The sequence below is a fragment of the Erpetoichthys calabaricus genome, chromosome 10 (assembly GCF_900747795.2).
Source record: "Erpetoichthys calabaricus chromosome 10, fErpCal1.3, whole genome shotgun sequence".
NCBI lineage: Eukaryota > Metazoa > Chordata > Cladistia > Polypteriformes > Polypteridae > Erpetoichthys > Erpetoichthys calabaricus.
In genome coordinates, this window is record NC_041403.2 from 31,485,277 (window position 1) to 31,502,449 (window position 17,173).

Sequence of the window (17,173 nt, forward strand, 5' to 3'; positions counted from 1 at the left end):
ATGGGCACATGTCCTCTTTTCTGAACACTCCACTGGCTCTGCCGAGTAGCACAAATTAAGTTCAGTTCCTTGATGTTTCCCATTGAGTCGTCACCACCTTTGTATATGGAGACACTCATGATATCCTAAGCTTTTTCTCACCCAATCAGGTCTGCTATTAAACAGCATCTGGTGGTACCACCTCTGCGTGGCATCAAATCTCGATCTAGTCTATTTTTATGTGTAGCTCCTTACTGGTGGACTGAACTGCCCACCTGTGTCCAAACTGCTGACTCCTTCAGTGTGTTTAAGAAGTGTTTGAAGACACTTTTGTGTGATGAATTTTGGTCTAATAGATATAAGCTGTTAGGATTTTTAACCTAGGAATTGTAGCTTGCTTGTATTTTGTTCTGCGCATTTGATGTGTGATCAATTTTGTACCCTTGTCATGTAAATCTTGTTCCTAAACGGTCCCTAGACTGATGTTAACAGTTATATTAAACTCTTTTGAAAGTTGCTTTGGATAAAAGCATCTGCTAAGCAAATAAATGTACATAAACATGTAAAAAAAGTCCCAGATAATCTTCCATCCATCCATCCATCCATTTTCCAACCCGCTGAATCCGAACAGGGTCACGGGGGTCTGCTGGAGCCAATCCCAGCCAACACAGGGCACAAGGCAGGAAACAATCCTGGGCAGGGCGCCAACCCACCGCAGCCCAGATAATCTTGTTGTAATTTAAACTCATAATAATAGGATTAAATACAGCATATGTGACAAAAGTATTTTTTACAAGGTAGGTCCTTTTATAAACACCTACTATTGTCTTTCTGTTGTCCTGAGATCTTACACGATCCTCACCCCTCTACTGGTGCACCATTTTCAAAAATGTTCCTCAACTGATGAAGTTTAATCATCAACTTCCTCATTCTAATCACATGCATCACCTCATCATTTACTCAACTCGAACCTCACTCCACAAACCCTACCCTACAATTACATTGTTTTTAAACAAATTAACCACAAAACATTTCTTATCAAAGCCTCAGCATACCTTTTATGCTTGTTGACATCACATATAGATCATAAAGGTCTCACCTTATGCATTCAAGCCCAGGGAAGAAGCCCCAGCGGACTTTGATGGGAGCTGGCATGGTGGCAGGTAATGCTGGAGCAGTTCCGGGTGGAGTGGTGCCTCTGAGGCTAATGATCTCTGCTGGTATCCAGAAGGTTGCCGGTTCGAATCCCCGTCACTGCCAAAAGAGATCCTACCATGTTGGGCCTTTGAGCAAGACCCTTAACCTGTAATTACTCCAGGGGCGCTGTACAATAGCTCTCCCTGCGCTCTGAACCCAAGGGGTATGCAAAAACGAACAAATTCCTAATACAAGAAATTGTATAACACGAAATAAAGAACAAAAAAAAAAAAAGTTTCAACTGTCAATCGACTGAAGGCCTTTGCATCAGAATAAAATGCCATACAACAAACCAATAAACAATAGAAACTCTCATCAATTTTTATTCAGGTTCATGTTCAAGTGGAGCATCATGACGCTAAGATGCGTACCCTTTAACTCCCTGTAAAATTTTACAAACAAGAAGGTAGGGCAAGGAGAGGCAACATCAGACCCCTGTCCTGGCTACACTTGTAGAAGAACAACGCTTTGCAGCAGTTACCATTTTTAAGTTAAAGCCAAAAAAGAGAGTAGTCGTCTTAAAAATTCTGTTCTGTGTGTTTGGCACAAAGTAGAAAAGCACCTTGGCTTCATTCTGTGTTGGCACTCTCTTACACCGCTATTTCACAATAGCTCTCAAAATATTGTTGGGCAACCCATCTGTTGTACAAAACTTGGGCTTCACAGGGTATCAGCACTACACTGCGATTTGTTCAACAGAACTGGGCTTGCATCTTTCCAGTTTCTTAAAGACAAATTTACAATCCCTTCTCCTTTTTCTTATTCCATTTACTGATTAGATCTGTTCTTAGGGCATGTTCCCAACCATCCACTATTTGACTTTTTTTTTCTTCTTCGCTCCCCAACAAACACATTTCCTCTTTCTATGCCTGTCTCCATGATTCCATTGTTACACATTGCTATACCTATCCTAGTCACTCAGAGTCACTTAGCTTATCACTGACTTATTACTGCCAACTCCATTGTGTTGGAACAGAATTTTTGAAATCATAAAAACTTCCTCTCAATAACACATCCAATATAAAGTTATTCACTAAGTTTATCACTACCCTAGAAAATGTTTCCTTTAGGTGTGTGTTTCCTTAACTTCTAACTCAATATGTCACCAGTGTTCCTTTAATGCACCAGCATTTTCCTCCACCCATTCTGGGAATACTGCAGTTCTTTGGGTCTCAATTACTCTCACACTCTACTCCATTTTATCTGGATTAGGTTCCTTGCTTCTCCTATCATTCTACTCCTTTTAGATTTCTCTAATCTCTCACTTTCTCCCTCTGTGTCTCTGCTCATCAACAATGTATTATTTCAATAGCTACAATAGCAGCCAAAATGTCTTACAGGTTCCTGATGGAAAAACGCCAAACTTGTTACTTTCTGTCCCTGAAGATCCTCCTTTTATAACTTTGTTCTGTTAAAACTGTCAGCCGCACGGATCAACGGTGTATCGGCTCAAACTACCAGCAAGCTGAAAGACACTACAATATTTCCATGATTAAGTCATAGATAACAGCAAGCCCACGATCCAACTTAATTTATAATTTTTAGTTTTCTCTCCCTCGGCCAGATATGTGGGCCTCTGTGCTCTTCCAGCGATCCACGTGTTTTATTAAATTATTTTTCACTTAGTCTTCCTTTTGTAAAGTTTGGAGTGGGATAGGTTGGAGTAGGTGCCAGTGGTGGGTGATTTCAATTTATTGTGACGTGTGTGTCCCTGTCTTGCACCCCAAGACATGAGGCTGAGTCTCAGTACTTTAGCAAAACCATCTTTATTCAACTTGAAACAGGAACTGTTGGGTTATCTATTGCAGTGGGAGCTACCACTCTCCTATACACAGACACAACAAACGGGCATAGTTGGGGCCAGGTCAGTGGCCAAGTTATACTGTTCGCTGCATTTATAATGTCCCTAAAGTGCGTATAGCACAATCTCGATTAGCTCGTAGTTGTTTCCGCTGCGCTCTAGTGTTGCGCTGCTTACCTGTGGTTGCCTTGGTAACTGTGAAGCAGTCCTCCACAGATGCCGTAGGCGTGCTTCAGCATGACGTCCCATTGGGAGGGGGGTGGGGGGGGTGAGGGGGGTTCTCCTAAAAGAGTTCAGAAACCTCACATAATATATTGTCACGCTTGGGTCACAAAGTTGCACAGATTCATTCAGGGTTTTTAAGAAACAGAAACTTTATTCATAAACACCATAATAAAGCATAAAGAATAAAGCAAAGGATTGTCTGGGGAAGAGAAACAAAGCAGTGAGGCCAAAGGACAGCTGTAGTACAGGCTTTTGAATGTTCTGCATGTTTTGAATGATCATGCGGCACGGCAGCAGCAGCAAGCCTGCAGCTGATCTAGCAAAGAGGAGATAAAAACTGTATTTGTTTCTCATTGAATTACTGTTTAAGAGGGGGTTTTGGAGGAGCGGCCAACGTCCCCTTGGTGCTGCGTTCAGCGTATTCACAATATGAAAATGTTTTACTTTGCTATCCTGTTATCTCCTCCTCGTCCTCTTCCTCTTTTTGAAATAAATATTTTATCTCTAAAAAAAGAAACATCTGTTCATTGAATCCAAAAATGTGATTTGGCAGCTTGCTTTGCAAGATCCTTTGTTTCTAGAATTCATGCCACCAAGACAACTAATTTGGGCTGGTGACACAATCAGCAGGCATTGGCATTTGTTTCTTGTGCTCTGCCACTGGACTTTTAATATTGGTGGCAGGTGTCGATGGTAGATGTTTTTGTAATTTCTCAGATATACTTTTTTCGCTGTTACGTGTTGCTTGGTCAGTAATCTTTGCCCTTTATTTCTTTTTTCAATTTTGCTATGTTAAGTAAAAAACGAGGCATCAGACAGACTACCTTCTCTTCCATGTGTGAGCTCCACAGGCCCTGGGTACTCTACAGGAGGTTAATAGCTGCAGTGAGTTCAGCTTTAGTCTCTGATTTTTTTTTTTATTTTCTGTTCTGTTTTAGTAATTAAAACACAAGACATCAGGCAGATGAGCTTCTCTCCTGTTTGTGAGGGTCAAAACATGTGTTCCTTATTCCTTTTTGCTGCATTCTATGCATTGCATTTCCAGAGGAGCATTTATTGGTCCTGAACACATAGTCTGTACCTCTGACTAAAGACAAAATCAAAACCTGTTTTACTTTGCTATCCTGTTACCTCCTCCTCGTCCTTTTCCTTTTTTTGAAATAAATATTTGATCTCCAAAAAAAGAAACATCTGTTCATTGAATCCAAAAATGTGATTTGGCAGCTTGCATTGTAAGATCCTTTGTTACCAGAATTCATGCCACAAAGACAACCCATTTGGGCTGGTGACACAATCAGCAGGCATTGACATTTGTTTCTTGTGCTCTGCCACTGGACTTTTAATATTGGTGGCAGGTGTATATGGTAGAAGTTTTTGTAATTTCTCAAATATATTCTTTTTCCCTGTTATGTGTTGCTTGGTCTTTAATAATTTAATTAAAATTTGACACTTTCGTAATGTACATGTAACGGGATGCCCTCAGTATATTGCCCAAAATAAACTTCTTGGCTTTTACGTTCATCTTCTTCTTCTATTATTATTATTATTATTACTATTATTATTATTACTGTGACAACATCTAAGTGAGAGAAGAGCACCTGTCTGAACTTTAATTCTTCTAATATGTACCATTTTAAAACTTTTATTGTCATATCTTTAAGAGAAAACTTGTGAGCAGCCAAGTATTTCTGATGGTTGGATCAAAAATGCTAAACATGCTTATGATATTGGGACTACCCTAGAGTATGAATGCTATGGAAATCTTGTTCCTGCTCAAGAGAAGTCAGTTTGCACCATTGACGGCTGGAGTTCACAACCCCTGTGTCAAGGTAATCATTAAACAGTATGAATAAAGGTCTGCGATGTTAAGAAACTAGCAGAAATAAAAATGTCTTTTAGTGTATATAACTCACCCATAATGGTTTCAGGCAGCACGGTGGCGCAGTGGTAGTGCTGCTGCCTCGCAGTTAGGAGACCCAGGTTTGCTTCCCAGGTCCTCCCTGTGTGGAGTCTGCATGTTCTCCCCGTGTCTGCGTGGGTTTCCTCCCACAGTCCAGAGACATGCAGGTTAGGTGCATTGGTGATCCTAAATTGTCCCTAGTGTGTGCTTGGTGTGTTTGTGTGTGTGTGTATGCCCTGCAGTGGGCTGGTGCCCTGCCTGCGGTTTGTTTCCTGCCTTGCGACCTGTGCTGGCTGGGATTGGCTCCAGCAGACCCCCGTGACCCTGTGTTAGGATATAGCGAGTTGGATAATGGATGGGTGGATAATTGTTTGAAAGACATATGTAAGTTTTTGAATTTGATAAAATCTCATAGCTTTGTGTTGGAAATACTGTGATCATCTTGTAATAGTTTATTGAATGCAAGTGAATGCTAGTGGAAATTCTCTACATTATGACTTTTTCTTATTCTCTACATTATGACTTTTTCTTATTATTGATCACTGTCTGTAGGACCGGTTATAAATACTATAAAAATATTTTATTACCTTCAAGAATTCATGCAATTTTTTTGAAAACTTAGATGTAAACTGTATTCAGATCTGAAAGCTAATTTTTCCTCTTCAATAAAGTTAATCCTATCATTCAGTAATTGATTATTTGCAGTGAAATGTTTAAAGTAACTAAATTTCCTGTTACTTTCAGTTAAACCAAAGGTCTGCATTTTGCCTGATATCACACATGCCTATTTATTTAATAAAAAGAAAGAGTACAATCCTGAAGAAATATTAACTTTCACTTGTGATACTGGCTATAAATCAAACACAAGAAGTTGGTGGGGTGGGACGCAGTGTAAAGCTGGAGAATGGCAACCCACACCTGAATGTATTGGTAAGTAGACTTAAGACTTGCTGTTGATTTTGGAAATTCCGGTGAAATTACTTGTGGAAATAAAATAAAGGAGTAATAAATCTCATGTAAAAGTAACACCACCATAGCCATTTTCATATATGTAGATTATCGAGTCATTCTGGTAATTTATCAGGTGGAGGTCATGCATGAATGAAATTAATGGTGGACATTGCCAGAAACTTGGCCAAACAAATTCTCAGCTCATGACCTAGTATGAACCATAGGAATTATCAAATTGTTTCAATGTTTTCTGTTTACGTGTTGTCTCTGTAAATTTGAATTGATTAGGAAATTGCAAAGGGAAAAGTAATACTTAGATTTAATAGTCTGAAAATCTGACAAATCACCACAACCCTATAACATTTATCCTTCAATTTTTAAGGAGGTTGTTAGGTTGGTACTTGTAGTATGTGGTTGGGCCGCTAGGGTGATCTAGTTACACTCCTCACAAGTCAGTCTGCCAAGTGCCATCAGTCTGGAAGGTTGTGCTTGTGTTCAGTGAATTTTTTTGTAAAAGTAGTTTTGTGCAAGCGTGGTTTTTTTACGATGGCCGATTATCGTGAGCAACGCGCGGCAGTGAAATTTTGTTTTCTTCTTGAAAAAAGTGTTGCAGAAACTATTGTTAGAAACGGTATGACAACCCTGAACCACCCACCCTACTCACCGGATTTAGCTCCATGTGATTTCTTTTTGTTCCCTCGGATGAAAAAAGACTTGAAAGGAAGGCATTTTGCTGACGTCGAAGAGGTAAAACAAGAAACGACCAGAGCATTAATGGGCATTACTTCAGATGAATTTAAAAAATGTTTCAAACAATGGAACAAACGGTTAGATAAGTGTATTTCCGCCAATAAAGAGTACTTTGAAGGAGACTAATTGTAGTTTGTTCAGAAAATTAAATTAAACGCGTTTTAAAAATATTTCCGGTTATTTTTGGGTCCCCCCTCGTATATAACCCTTGACACATATTTTTCAAAAATCTGCACACTGGAGAAATTCCTAAAGACTGGAAGATAGCAATTCTTACCCCATTCTAAATGAAGGATGATCAGGCTGATCCAAGTAACTATAGTCTAGTAAGCTTAATGTGCATCACAGGTAAATTAATGGAAGGGATTATTAAGGAGAAGACTCAGCAACATACATGGCAAGTACATGAGTATTAGTGAACAATCAGCATGGGATTGTGTCCAAAGCTATTTAGATAAGTTTTGGCTTTTGTGACCCTAAAGTAGATTAAACAAGTAGAAAAGTTGATCAATGATTTCAAGTAAAGAGTACAAAAAGCCATGCCAGTCTTTTCTAACTGGTTGAACTGAGAACTGAGTAATGCCCACACCAGAGGTGTATTTGAAAACCCTAAATACCAAAGTGTACACAGCAGAGTTGCATATAATATCCATAAAAAGTAGAAACACAGACATGCACTTAGCAAGAGACATGTAATCAGAGATCACTAACCACAGTTGAAATCAAAGAATAGCTGAAGGGGCAAAAATTGAGCCTATCAAAGGAAAGTAACCACCTTAAATCAATGCCATATTACGCAACTTTTTGTTATAGAGTATGTCAGATTTACCAACCACAGTCTCTGATCTCATCGCTGCACCATGTCAAATTACACTACTGAATATCGCAGCCCATGTCATATTTACTTACCAACCGCTGGCCTTCCAGGACAGTTGTGCTCACCTGTTTTCCTGTCATCTAACAGGGTGCTACCTGATAGCGCTGGCGCTGTACTCTATGAACAGTTAAGAACTGCAGCAACTTCAGTAGTAATCTTTGCCCTTTATTTGTTTTAACACTTCTGTTATGGTATGTAAAAAACAAGGCATCATACAGACTAACTTGTCTTCCATTTGCAAAGTCCACAGCCCCTGGGCACTCTACAAAAGGTTAATAGCCTACAGTGAGTTCAGTTTTAGACTCAATATTTTTCATTTTCCTTTTTGTTTTTGTAATTAAAACATAAGACATTAGACAGATGAGCTTCTCTCCCATTTGTGAGGGTCAAAACGTGTGTGTTCCTTATTCCTTATTGCTGCATTCTATGCATTGTATTTCCAGATGAGCATTTATTGGTCCTGTACACCTAGCCTGTGCCTCCGACTAAAGACAAAATCAGAACCTGCTTGATTTTATTATAGTGAGTCGCAGACTAGTTGGAGCGAGTCATTAGGCATGTCACATTAGGCAAACGTCTTCATGGGAGCATGCTGCTGACTGCCTCTGACTTGCTAAGATTATTTAATTTAAGGCTACAACTGAATGTTGCTAGAAAAGTCATGTAATGTAAAATAGGCTTTAGAAGACAGTGGAATCAGAATTGGATCCATTAATTATTAATTATATTATTTATTATTATTATAATTACTAATTTAGCAGACAACTTTATCAAAGGTGACTTACAAAGCAAGTTATAATACATACAAAAATGAAGGTGCATGCATCAAAGCAACAGAGAACAAAATAAAAAAGTCTGGAGTGGTCTCCTCTAGACTTTCTGATATACTCAGATATGGGGATGGATATTTGAGGAGTAAACCACAAGACAATCATTATATTTTTGTATTATATACATTAAAGAACCATCAACAACAAATCAAATCAAAATTCATTATATATTGAATAACTATTATAAAAGTAAAGCTGAATAAATCAGACTCTGTAGCTCTATGAATAAAAGGTAAAGTACCACTTCCGGTTAACAGAAATAGTCCAAAAGTTGATAGAAATGTACGTTTTGTACCTATTGCTTGTATGCAAAATTTGGTTGACCTAAGTGAAAGTGTACTCAAGTTATCGTGTTTACATACACACACACACAGACATAATTCCAAAAATGGTATTTTCGGACTCAGGGAGGTCTAAAACGTCGAGATTCATCAAAAACTCAACATCAAATCTTTGGATGGTTACAATACTTTCCCTATACTTCATATACGAGAAAAGATAATAATGACTCTATGCAGCTACTTTCCTTATGATAAAAGTGGTTACATAATTATTCAGGTGATCTTAGGACCAGAAGACTTTATAGAACAACTCCTGACACAAGCCTGTAACTGCAATAATAAACCAGATAAGGCTTCTTCTACTCATACAGTCAAATGGAAGGATCCCAGTAAAAATGTGACAATGTGCCACAGAAATGATGAACTGTGGACTGAACACACATCAGAATGAATTAAAAGAATGAACATTTAAAAAGAAAGAAAACTTCTGACCTGGCAGACAGTCACATTAAGGCATTATGAAGGCGTATTGACTTTGCTATAAAGGAGCCCCAGTAGTATTTCTTGACATTCAGTGTTAGTGTGTCAGAGAGAAGATGAGCAGAGAGAGACAGAAAGAGAGAGGTTAGAAGCAGGCACTGATACAGTGCATTGCCGCGCCCACCACATGACAAACCAACCCAAGATCCCAGATTAGGACCCGAGTGCAGCCATGCAATGGGTGATATCTCAGCACCACACTAGTTCAGATGGAATGGAACAGTATGAGGTTTTTTATGGTGGCTAGAGTGCCAATTTTGCCAAAAACTCCCTGGTTTTTCCCTGCAGGTTGGAGGGCCTACATGTGGGGCTGGATATAGATTAAGGTCATACCCAGGACAGAGCAATTTTAGGTTAAGGACCTTGCACAAGGGCCCAATGAAGTAGAGTCACCTTTGGTGTTTACGGGATTCGAAGCGGCAACCTTCTGATTGTCAGTGCAAATCCCTAGCCTCAGAGCCACCATTGTTTATAATGGAAATCAGTTTTGTTTTCTCTCCTTTGCTATGACCTCCAGGGGTCCAGAGTATGTTCTATAATAGAGCCTGCACTTTTAATTCGCTTGTTGATTCGGTGGACCTCTCTAGAAGTACTGTTACCAGCCCAGCACATAAGTCCATTTCTGAAGTCACAGTTGACCTGTGTTAGAACTACATCAGGAAACTGTGCCACAGAACAGTTAAGTTTCCAGTAAGAAAAGACAATTAAATGTCAACTCCAGTAAACATGGAGTTCTTAAGCATGCAGGTGTGGACAGACAAGGAAGGACCCATCATCCCTGGGCATGCTATCGAAAAGAATCCTTAAAGTTCCCTAGACACAAAAAGGATGGGAATATGGCTTTTGCTAGAAAGGTACATTTTTCTAAAGTAAAGTTTAAAGACAGAAGGCACGGCTGTGGAGAGAGACAGAGATGAAAAAGGAAAGGGAAAGTGCAAATTGTGGCTTTTTCAGGAAGAAATTGGGGAAGCCACCATACCAGAAGATGAGGTAGGGTGGCCTGCATACTGGGATTAAGTGGGGAAATTACATTGGTTTTTTCATATAGTCTTATACTTCTTGTGTGTGTGTTTTGTAAAGAATCTCCACACTTTGATAAATCTCTGCAGGTCTTAGACTTATTGAGAGTTTGAGAAGACCTTGTAAACTTGCCTCATAATTTTGTGAATCTGTCATAATTTCTTTTTAAGTGGAATAATGACCAAAGTGGCGGCACGGTGGCGCAGTGGGTAGCGCTGCTGCCTCGCAGTTGGGTGATCTGGGGACCTGGGTTCTCTTCCCGGGTCCTCCCTGCGTGGAGTTTGTATGTTCTCCCCGTGTCTGCATGGGTTTCCTCCGGGCGCTCCGGTTTCCTCCCACAGTCCAAAGACATGCAGGTTAGGTGGATTGGCGATTCTACATTGGCCCTAGTGTGTGTGTGGGTGTGTTTGTGTGTGTCCTGCGGTGGGTTGGCACCCTGCCCAGGATTGTTTCCTGCCTTGTGCCCTGTGTTGGCTGGGATTGGCTCCAGCAGATCCCCGTGACCCTGTGTCCAGATTCAGCGGGTTAGAAAATGGATGGATAATGACCAAAGTCTTTTGTGCCATCCAGCTACCCCTTGGGGTTTGTCACTGGAGGGTGCCACCTCTTTGCCATCTCCACATTAGTAAATAGTATAGTAGTCTCATTCCTATGATGTACCTATTTTTTTACTTTATTTTTTGTGATTTAAATATTTCAGTATATTTTTTAAAAATTTTAAAAAGTTTTCCATTATTACTAAAATGTGATAGAATTTTAAAAAATACAGCTTTTATACCAATCAAAAAAATGTGGGAAATGTAGGAAGAATAATTTCTGTTGGGTCACATGAAAGGTATACTCTATATGAAATGCTTTTAAACCGTTGTCATTTTGGTAATTCCTATTTCTTACAGATGAAAGGACTGTTTGCCCTGAACCACCTTTTGTGAAACACGCAGTAATTGCAGAACTGGCAAAACTCTTTGTTAATCAAGACGCAATAGAATACATCTGCATACACACAAATGAAAAGCACAGGATTACCTGTGAAAATGGGAAATGGACAAATGTACCCTCCTGCTGTAAGTATTATTAACTTTTGTTAATTCAGTTTAATTGAATCCAGATTATTTATATATACTGTAGAGCTCTTCACTGAATACAGTCACAGTGCACTATGACAAGTTCTTAGGTAAAACGCAAATATAAATTTTACAAATTACTAAATGCAGAATTAGTATGCATACAGACACAGATTTGTTTAAACACACAAAAAGTGGAAGTAGTTTGAAATTGGATTAACATTAATGGAAACTAGCAAAATCTGCCCATGAATTTTATGTTTAATGTTTAACTTTGGCCAGTTGACAATGAACGAGAGGAAAATAAAAATTCCAGTCAGCATCATCCTTGGAGAAATATAACCTCTGGAGGGTCCTTGGTCAAATGAAAAAGACAAAGCCAGACTCGGTCACAGTCCTGGAGACCTTGGCCAACTAGCTGCTGGACATTTTACAGTGGTGTCTGTTCTGGACTGTCAAATTTGACGATGGATTCAACAGATGGACAGATTCTAAAGTGCCCAGTATCTCAGATGATTTTTCCATCTGCAGGGAAATGCTTGGCAGTACAGCAGTGGTAACAAATGCCACATTAAGATACTGAGAAGAGAAATAGAATAGAAAAGGGTTGATAATGGTTTATTTTCTCACTTTAATTTTTATGTTTATTTTATCCTTACTTTGTCTTCATTTTATTTTTGTATAAATGAATTACATATTGGAATACAGTATGCACAGCTAATCAGCAGCTGTAGTGTATCTTCAGCTTGATACTCAGACTCACACTGTGCTGAAATGGAGATTTATTTAGTTTATTTTGGGGACCCAAGGAACACACCCAGCCTTGACCCGACTCACAAAACTGAGACACAAAACACAGCAGAACAAATTAATTAATAGTAAAGAATATATTAAACAAATAAAGAAAACAAAAATTAACAATGTACATGCAAATCCCACCCAATTTACCCAGCAAAATATATAACTTACTCCCCAGAGCCCTGCAAGACACCAAATTTAATTTCTGAAATAAGGACAGAGTACTGTCAGCACATTTCTGTACTGTACATATTAAAATTGATCTGATAAATAAGAACTAAGTGGGTTTCCTCCGGGTGCTCCGGTTTCCTCCCACAGTCCAAACACATGCAAGTTAGGTGCATTGGCGATTCTAAATTGTCCCTAGTGTGTGCTTGGTGTATGGGTGTGTGTGTGTGTGCGTGCGCCCTGTGGTGGGCTGGTGCCCTGCCCAGGGTTTGTTTCCTGCCTTTCGACTTGGGCTGGCTGGGATTGGCTCCAGCAGATCCCCGTGTCCCTGTGTTAGGATATTGCGGGTTGGATAATGACTGACTGACCTTGTGGTCTGCACACGAGTACTACAATTGTTCTATAATCTGTTTTAATATCTAATTTGAGTATTTCAAATGATTTAAAGTTTTAGAAGTTTTTTGCATTTCATCACACAGAATTATCCCAAAGCCACCTACTCCATCAGTATCTCTTGATTTATGAAGGAATGTACAGTGGAACCTCGGTTTGCGAGCATAATTCGTTCCGGAAACGTGCTCATAGTCCAAAGCACTCGTTTATCAAAGTGAATTTCCCCATAAGAAATAATGGAAACTCAGATGATTTGTTCCACAACCCAAAACTATTCATATAAAAATGATTAATACAAAATCTAAAGTAAAAATACATAAAACAAATTAACCTTCACTTTACCTTTGAAAAGAATCATGGCTGGTGTGAGTGAGTTTCTAAACTCTTGTGGGATTGCACCCAATGGGACAACACGCGGAAGAGCGTCCCAAAGCAATTGCAGAAACGATCGCGGACATGCTATAAGCGCCTGCCGTCGATGGGTGATACAAGGAACAAGGAACATTATAAATGTGCAGGGCCCTGCCTGACTGCTGTGTCTGTGTATAAATAACCGCGCTGTTGGTGTTTCAAGCTGAAGAAAGCTGGTGTTGCTAAAGTACTGAGACTCAGCTTCGTGTTTTAGGGTGCAAGACGGGGACTCGCACGTCACAGCACACACGCGCGTGCAAGCACACACAAACACAGTCACAATGCTAATGCTGCAGTAAACAGTATACGCTCGTACGGATGTTGACTATATGAGTGAGGCACGCCGACTCAGACGGAGAATAGGAGATGATTGCCCACAATCCCGCAGCAAGAGAGAGAAGAACCATCAGCTCAGTTGTGATCACATGATGCTCAGCAGATAAAGCGTATACATACTACTTGTACTGCAAGACCTCGCTCGTTTATAAAGTCAAAATTTATTAAAAATTTTTGCTCGTCTTGCAAAACACTCGTAAACCAAGTTACTCGCAAACCGAGGTTCCACTGTATAACCAGTTGGTGCTGCCTCAGTTAAAGGAAAAAATTCTCACATTTACAAAGACAGGTTTCAGTAACTGTCATAATTCCTGTGTGCATTTTATTTCTCTCAGGATTTCCAGAAGATATAAAAATAATTCATATATGTATTTGGGGTTTTCTGACCTATAGAATAATTGTCTAGTGTCAGTTTTTTATCCAGAGTCATTTTGAAGTTTACAATTTTTCCAGTTGTTTCAATGCCATTTTATTTCTCTTCCAGGTGTCACAATGTTGAGGTTTGCATTGTTTCCTGTTGTCAGTGGACAATGCACTGGGGTTGTGCAATGGCGACGTCATCAGCACAACCGCATAAATGTAACCTTGCTCAAACACATCATCTGAGATTAGATTCATTATTTGTAGTTTGAGATTTTTTTTGGATTGACTTTTGCTTTAAACTTAATTCATTGATCGTTGGGATAGTATTACTGGCACAGTAATTTCTCTGTTTTATCTTTGGTTTTGCTAATTTGCTTTGTTTTCTGACCTCGGATTTTCTCAAAAAACTTTTTGTCCTCTCACTGAAGTCAGTACAATAAGTCACAAATCAGCTTTTGCACTAAATATCACATTTTTTACCAAAGCAGCTCTGTCTCTAAGAGAACAAATGTTTAGCAAGGAACATTTTAAACTGCAAAGCTGTTCATGAATTGGTATTATAATTTTTGTTTTAATTTGAATTAAGTTACTAATACAGTTACCTCTTACAGAACATCTGATTTTTAACTCTTGGTCCAATTATGTCATCAGTCAGTCATTTTCCAACCCGCTATATCCTAACTACAGTGTCACAGGGGTCTGCTGGAACCAAACCCAGCCAGCACAGGGCACAAGGCAGGAACAAACCCTGGGCAGGCCGCCAGCCCACACACACACCCACACACCAATCACAATTTAGGATCGCCAATGCACCTAACGTGCATGTCTTTGGACAGTGGAAGGAAACCCACGCAGACATGGGGAGAACATGCAAACTCCACGCAGGGAGGACCCGGTAAGCGAACCCGGGTCTCCTAACTACGAGGCAGCAGTGCTACCACTGCACCACCGTTCCGCCTTCCAATTATGTTATCTCCCAAGTATTAAGAAATGTAATGTTTTCATTTGCACTCCAGTTTCCATGCCAGTAGTGAAGGAAATACAATTTGCTATAGACCTCATCCCCTCTGTACAGTCTTGGTAAGGAGTCAGACACAGTTACAGTAAGTTCTGACATTTCCTTTTGCTTCGATGTATAAAGATACTGTAACTCTCTCTTTCTCTCTCATCTCTTTAACTGAAAGGGCAGGAATCATTTTGTGGAAAGGAGAATACAAGCGTGCTAATTTAAAAAAAAATGAACTATTAATTAATGCTAAATATAAGCTTATTCCCTCTTGACTCTGAAGATCAAGCAGATCTGAGAGTGTTATGCCTTTTCTATGCCTATTGTCTCCTACAAAATGTTACATGATGATAATCATTTTGAAGGGAATAAAAAGATTTATTCTATGTTAACCAGACTTACAGTAGTGATACAGACAGCGTTCTCGTACCAAAATGTTACTAAGCCAGCTCATCAAAGTAAAAGAGACAAAGAAAATTCAAGCTCTCAAAATTTCATCTGAAATGCTCAAAAATTCACCTTCCCTTTCATGGCAAATTGTAAACTATTGAAGTCACATGGAAGAAAGGCTTCAAAACATTTAAAAAAATTCATGTCATGGGATCAAATGCTGATAACCTGTAACACGTACAAAGCAATGCACCTGCAAAATATAATTTGGACAACCTGCACTTTATTGTTGAAAGTCAGTGATATTGTCACTTGGTATACCATATTCTGGGAGCAAAATCTACATAAGCAGAAAAACACAAAAATACATAATACCAAAATGCAAGAAGCAGCAAAAATGAAACTACAAATAAATACTAATACATTTCTAGAACACAAGGCAAGAAACTCTTAAAATGTTTAAAACTGCAGGACCAGTTAGTTAAATGCCTTACTTCAGGTCATTGAGGGGTTGAGTACACCACGTGCTGGGCCTTTGAATGGTAAAGTGATTCACGACTCCCTGTCTCTGGACTTTACACCTCCTTCCAAGCAGCATTTATCTGGTCTCAGCCTGCCTACTAACTGTGGCAGGTCTCACCAGAGAAGATATAAACAGGTGCTGATTCTTCTAATAAGATGTGTGATGATCCTCCAGGGAGCTGTTTCCATTCTACTGATGTTCAGATGCCTTTTGGAGACATTCATTTTCACAACCACCACCAGACTATGGAGGTCGCTAAATGTTTAATTTCCTTGTAGGTCTAGTACTAACCCATTTGTGCTCTAGAGCAAACTTTTTTCTGAAGCATTTGGTAGCTTTGAAATCTTTTGATAATCATTCAAATGCAACAAGTTATGCAAATAAACAGTAACAATTAATGAAAACCTTGTGGCACAAAAAGTAAAACTCTCACTTAGCCTCTAGGTCACCCTGCTTGCCTGTCAAAGCTGCTGAGATCAGAGAGGAATTTAAAGAGTGACATTATATAAAGTAGATACTGTATTTTATAGTTTTCCATAAGTACATATATCTTAAAAACAAAACCTGCAAAATATAAATGATATAATTTCTAATGAATTAAATTTAGTCATCCAGTGCTAAATATGTAAACTGTATTTTAACCTTTCTGTTTTTATATGTCTTAAGTGCAAATGTGCCTTGTGCCAGAAATGTCTAATGGATTTTCGAAAAATCAATCTAAAATATATGAATATGGTGAAAAACTGGAATATGAACGTAGTGAGGATTATATCCATTCCGAAGAAGCTTCAGTATGTACCAAAGCAGGGTGGAATCCAATGCACAATGTAAAAGTAATTGTTTAATGTATGTCATACTAAGGTGTTCTGATTAGACACTGCAAATCTATATCTAACTGACCGCTAATTCAGAGTGGGCTTCTGCCTCAACCCCAGTCCTGTCAGCTTAGATACAAGTAAAAGTTATTTTATAACCACAACACTGCACTGCACAAGTGGATTATAAAATTGATAGAGGAATGGATGTCTCTCTCCTTTCACATGGTGCACGCATTTTGTGCAAATTCATTATTGGTTTCCCTACCTACGCTGTAGTTTTGTTCTTCTTTTAACTTCTGTCTCACTCTTTCCTTTGGGTCCCTAGTGTAAAACCATATTTCTGCTGTACAATTTTCCCAAAGGGTAAAAGGATGTTTGTCTTTATTCCAGTGAATACACTAATTACAAACTGAAGCATATTAAATAGAATTACAGTGTCTTCATTTTAAGTACATATAAAAAGTACACAATTAATTTGATAGATAGATAGATAGATAGATAGATAGATAGATAGATAGATAGATAGATAGATAGATAGATAGATAGATAGAT

The 17,173-nt window shown here is 38.9% G+C and overlaps 2 protein-coding genes across 7 annotated transcripts in view; both read left to right on the plus strand.

The window, feature by feature from the left end:
* The window catches only part of LOC114658913 (complement factor H-like), a 249,862-nt gene that overhangs the window by 140,523 nt on the left and 92,166 nt on the right, over positions 1-17,173 (plus strand). The window lies entirely within an intron of this gene.
* LOC114658914 (coagulation factor XIII B chain-like) overlaps positions 1-17,173 on the plus strand; it is a 180,826-nt gene that overhangs the window by 10,256 nt on the left and 153,397 nt on the right. The window contains exons 3-4 of one of the 2 annotated variants that reach the window (XM_051933313.1): positions 4,864-5,031; positions 5,847-6,032. In XM_051933313.1, the coding sequence (XP_051789273.1) occupies positions 4,864-5,031; positions 5,847-6,032 (354 nt within the window). The remainder of the gene's footprint in view (positions 1-4,863; positions 5,032-5,846; positions 6,033-17,173) is intronic. The other variant, XM_051933314.1, reaches the window with a different exon arrangement.